General features: G+C 28.5%; 1 protein-coding gene across 3 annotated transcripts in view; it reads left to right on the top strand.

Annotated features, from left to right (window-relative positions):
* Nucleotides 1-5,165, top strand: part of LOC106790271 (putative protein TPRXL) — a 77,387-nt gene that overhangs the window by 44,993 nt on the left and 27,229 nt on the right. For all 3 annotated transcript variants that reach the window (XM_014755168.1, XM_014755251.1, XM_014755084.1), the window contains exon 2: nt 3,440-3,777. In XM_014755168.1, coding sequence (XP_014610654.1) covers nt 3,541-3,777 — 237 coding nt within the window. In that variant the 5' untranslated portion in view covers nt 3,440-3,540. The remainder of the gene's footprint in view (nt 1-3,439; nt 3,778-5,165) is intronic.

Here is a 5,165-nt window from a genome sequence, read left to right as displayed (position 1 = left end):
GCGGATTAGGCAATGTGAATAATGCCTAAAACCAGGCATTGTTAACAATACCGGCCTAGGTTCCAAACCTCCCCCGGCAATGTTAACAATGCCTGGCCTTAGGCATTATTCACATTGCCTAATCCGCCAACTTTTCTTTGCCATTTTTTGAACCTTTGCAGATTGATTTATATAGCGAAAATGTACTCTGCGTGTAGCTTAAAGAGTGCACTTTAATTTAATATAAAAATCATTAAAATCTATTCACTCTTAGTATAAAAAATATTTGCGAAAAGATTTTAATAAGACGGCAAAGTAGGAAAAATTTGCAGCATCGCATTCTTTGCCATTTTATGAACCTTTTCAGATTGATTTATAACTCGATATGGTATTCTACGCGTAGACAAAAGAGTRTACTTTAATTTAATATAAAAATCATTAAAATCCATTTGCTAAAAGTATAAAAAATAATTACTTGAACTTTTCAAAAAAATTGGAAAGATGCACAATTTACAGCACTGCATTCTCTGATATTTTCTGCACTTTACATTTGATTTTCATAACTCTACAAAGTATTCTACGTGTAGAAAAAAGAGTGTACTTTAATTTAATATAAGTTTTATTAAAATATATTTACTTTTAGTATAAAAAATATTTACCGAAACTTTTCAAAGAAATTGCAAAAATGCACAATTTACAGCATTGCATTCTCTAACATTTAATGAAGTTTACATGCTAAATTTATAACTCGATATTGTATTCTACGCATAGACAATAGAGTGTACTTTAATTTAATATAAAAATCATTAAAATCTATTTACTTTTAGTATAAAAAATATTTACTGAAACTTTGCTGTGCGCGTCTCTGCCCGAGAATGTATTCTTTTCAACGTTGTTTAAATAGTAATTTGCTATTCTATTGGATATCAAAGTATTAGGTTCAATGCTTAGGTAAAACTGTAAGAATTTTTCTGTTTCCGACTTCATCGGAATGCTCTTTGCATTGATGAGAATGCCGAGGAATTACTAGCAATGGCGGATTTCCGGCTATGACGTTAACACATACATAGTTTCGATACAAAATTTACAGGGGAAAAGAAAAACAAGATTTTAAAGAATTTATTTTGTTAGATTTTTGCACGAATATTCTAACAAAGCTTGTTCCTCATTTCCTTTCTCGAACAATGAATCCTCTTTTTCATCGACCTATGACAGAGAAAGAGAGAAAAAAAGGAAAAGAAAAAAAAACATTCTAGGTAAATATCTGTTACCGTTAGGTTATACGTCGTTTTAACGGAATCACTGCGATCCTACTAAACGTATGTCGATAATTAGTAACGTGTGTTGTTGAAAGAACGGTGTCTGTTAAGTTTTCTTTTGTTCTTTCATTTTTATATATGCCATATATTTTTACTTCGAAATATTTTTTCATAGTATTTAAGTGTTAATTATTTCAATCTATTTTTCAGTCTTTCAACAAAATTTTGCTTTATGGAAATAAAAAATAATTATCTATTATTTGTATTATATAAACGAACTGTGTTGTATTAATGTTGATAGTTTTATTATTTTTTTTTTTTAATTATTATTTCCATTAATTTTTTAATTTCAATCAAAATTAATTATGCGCGTTGGCTTTAAGTTTCTTTTGTTTTCTAGAATTTTCCTTTATTTTTCTTTTTCTAAAGATTCGTAAGAAATTTTATTCCACCCTATATAGAAATTTGCGTTTCTTTATTTCGATTTAAAATGCATACGATACGACGGATAATTTAAATACGTGTCCGATCCCACTCGCCACTTGCTTGCTTGCCTCTTTCTATTTCTCGTTTTATTTAATTCGCAACACCTGCGTTAAATAAATCGTGCGAAAAATCGCGGTTATCTAAAACTTATGCGAAAATAATCGATTCGCATAATTCTTATGCCAATCGTGATTTCAATATGATTCGATTACGTAGATATCCAGTATCACCTGCTTTTTCGCCTCAATTTAACGTTCCCGATTAATCCGAATATTCGTATCAAGATATTACGTAAAATTATGAGACGAGAAAGATAAAATGTTAATATCGAAAAATCGATTATAAATGCAAATGATGAACGAAAGAAAGAATGAAGAGAGAGAGAGAGAGAGAGAGAAAGAAACCATAGGAAAGCTGTGGGTTCTCTTTGAAATTCACTCGACGAAAAGGATTTGCACGTGGGGAACGTTTACGAGCGGTTGTAACTTCTTCTGGCGCACCTGCAGCTAAATCCGAAGGAGGATCGAAAGTCTCTTTCTCTCTCTCTTTCTTTCCCTCTCGTTCTTTTTCTCTCTCTCTTTCTCGTGAAAAGAAACTTTCGAGAAACCGGTGCGTAGAGTGTGTAGTACGACAGATGGTGCTATCAGATTTCAGCTGGTTGGTTGGTAGTGGTTATGGTGATGGTGTGGTGGGATATATTTGCGAAAGTTGTACCTTTGGTATAACGCAAGCAATATGTTCTCCTATTAGTATTTTACATTTAAACAAAACAAAAATATGTTCTTTTTTTTTTATATCTGAAACTCGTTTTACATTTAATTATTACAAAATAAAGAAAAAATAATTATCAAGGTATTGTAACTTTTGATATATAAAACAAAGATTTATAGATATACACATATATTCATATTAATATTGTTTATTTGATTTAAAAATTTTTCTTATAATATCTTAAACTTTTTTATATTTTAATTATCAAAAAAAAACAATTAAGAAAATATTTTCGGAATAGTTGTACCTTTACGATACGTACTTTATCATACGTAATACTTGCTCTCTTACATTTAATTATTAGAAAAATAATTTTTTCAAAGTATTACCTTTGTGTGATACGATACAAACAAATTTGTTTCTATTAATATTTGACGCGTATTTTATTTTTCTTCTTTACTACCAATATATAGTTTGCTTTTAATTTACATAGAAAATATTGTAGTTGAATAGTTCATTATGGAATATATGTATGTATATTCATGAGGAGGATGGTAATACGTATATTAAAAGTGGATTTCTATTTTAATCCCTCTATCGATTAATAATAACCCTTATCTTGCACGTTCGATCAGTTTCGTCGAGCAATAAACTGTGTCACAGGGGTTAACGTTCTTTCTTTAAAATACACGTTTTAATTCTAATAGAAATTTTTCTTTTTTTTCCATTTGTCACGCGATATTAATATCAAATTGAAAAAGATCATACTATTTACTCTTTTTCTTTTCTTTTTTTTCTTTCTTTTATCTTTCAATATTATTACTTCATATCTTTTATATATATTTTACATTATTATCTTTATACGTGGTTATATTGATTATGAAGATATACATTTGATAAATATTATAATTTAATTTATTAATATTTTTAATATCACAAAACAAAGAATTATTCGTTTTTAAATGCAGAACACACTTATTAATTTTGATTTTAATTTGTTACAGGTAAAAATTCAGCAAGCGCTTGTGCGCAATTTTGATAAAGGAAAAGATAAAGAAGGAGGATAATAAAGTAGCGAATCAAAAGGATTAAACAAAAGAAAAAGATGGGTGCCAGACAAAGCAAAAGGTCAGTCGATATAACGACGACGCCGAAGAAAGAAGGTATCCCAAGCGAAGGGGCTGTTGGTGATGCAGCAACACCCGGTGATGGGAAACTAGAAAGGATCGAGGAAAGCGATGCTAAACCAACGACCAATGGCATTGCTTATCGTACCGACGTTAACGAGGATAAAGACAAAGACAAGGATGATACTAGTGAGAAGGATAAGGAAAAGGAAAAGGTAAGAAATTTCAATTAATGAGAAACATTTACTAAATAGCCTAAACAACAATTTTTTTTTTCTAACAATAATTAGCAAATTATAATATTTAATTGTGTTTTGTTTTTTTTTGCTTTTTTATAATTACTATATCATAACATTTTAAAATATATATAATTTTTTATAGAGAGAGAAAGAAAAAGAAAGAAATTTATATTTATATATATAATATTGTAAATTGTAATTAGAACAAAATTTAAATACATTATAAATGTTTTGTTATATATATATATAATTTATTTTTAGGCTACTTTTTTTTTTTTTTTTGAAATAAATTTAAGTTAGGTTCATGCAGGAAATAAAAAGAATGTGAACTTCTTTTGAACTAACTCAAAGTTACTCAGGATAGATTCTACTACTTCAAAGTGGTCGCGTCCACCACACGTCTATTGTCATCTACTTGTTGTTCCGCGTACTATTCCAAGCTTGACCTAAGTAAAATGCGTCTCTACGACTTCGAATGACTTAGGTTCGATTCTACGAATAATAAGATACAATCTTAACTTCCTTAAATCATTTTCTCATGTTTTTTCTTTTTAAATTGTCGAACTTTTAGTTGAACATAAAACGGAATTCGGTGTTAACTGTGAGATATATTTAATAATAAAAATTAATTTATATATATAATCAATTGATCTCGAAATATTTTTGAAAGCATCACCACTAGGTCAAAATATAATAATCAAAAAAAAGGATATTAAAAGTGGTGTTACGTGAAGCTCGATATTTTCTCGATCAAGTTTTCACTTATTCTCAACTGTCATTCACAATATACTTATATAATATAACAGTAACACACATCGAAGAAGAAAGAGGGATAAAAGAGAAATATAAAATGTTCACTCTTCTTTCTTTTTCTTACTTTTTTTCTTCTTCTTCCTTTCATTTCCGTTCAAGAAAACATTTCTGATCTCATTTCTTCGTTTCCCTTTCCTTATCTTCCAAACGTCACAACTTAAAGGGTCTTATTTCGTTTTTTATGATCAAGTCGAGCATGACCAAAAACATGACTTTTGTGACATACTCAGTTATCAATTTTAACGATCACATTGATATAAATATATATATATATAAATCAAGATCCAAAAAAATAAAAGTAAATCTTAAAATAAATCATGAGCAAGATTTCGTATAAGATCCTTATCCGATCGTTCGATCGTTTGTATTAACAAGCAAATATTTTTTGATAAAAAGCGATTAAAGATAAGAATATTGTCGCAGTAACTGGTTTTATACGGATTATATTGAAACATTACTTTCTTCTTCTTTTTTTTTTTTTATTTTTTTAATTGGATAACGTAATCGTTATAATAAAATATTTTCACGTTTCAGGTTATAACAAAAATTAT

Source organism: Polistes canadensis, unplaced genomic scaffold (genome assembly GCF_001313835.1).
Source record: "Polistes canadensis isolate GaletaPanama2010 unplaced genomic scaffold, ASM131383v1 scaffold_0, whole genome shotgun sequence".
Classification (NCBI taxonomy): Eukaryota; Metazoa; Arthropoda; class Insecta; order Hymenoptera; family Vespidae; genus Polistes; species Polistes canadensis.
Note: the sequence above shows the minus strand (reverse complement) of the source record. Positions and strands in the feature narration are given on the sequence as shown.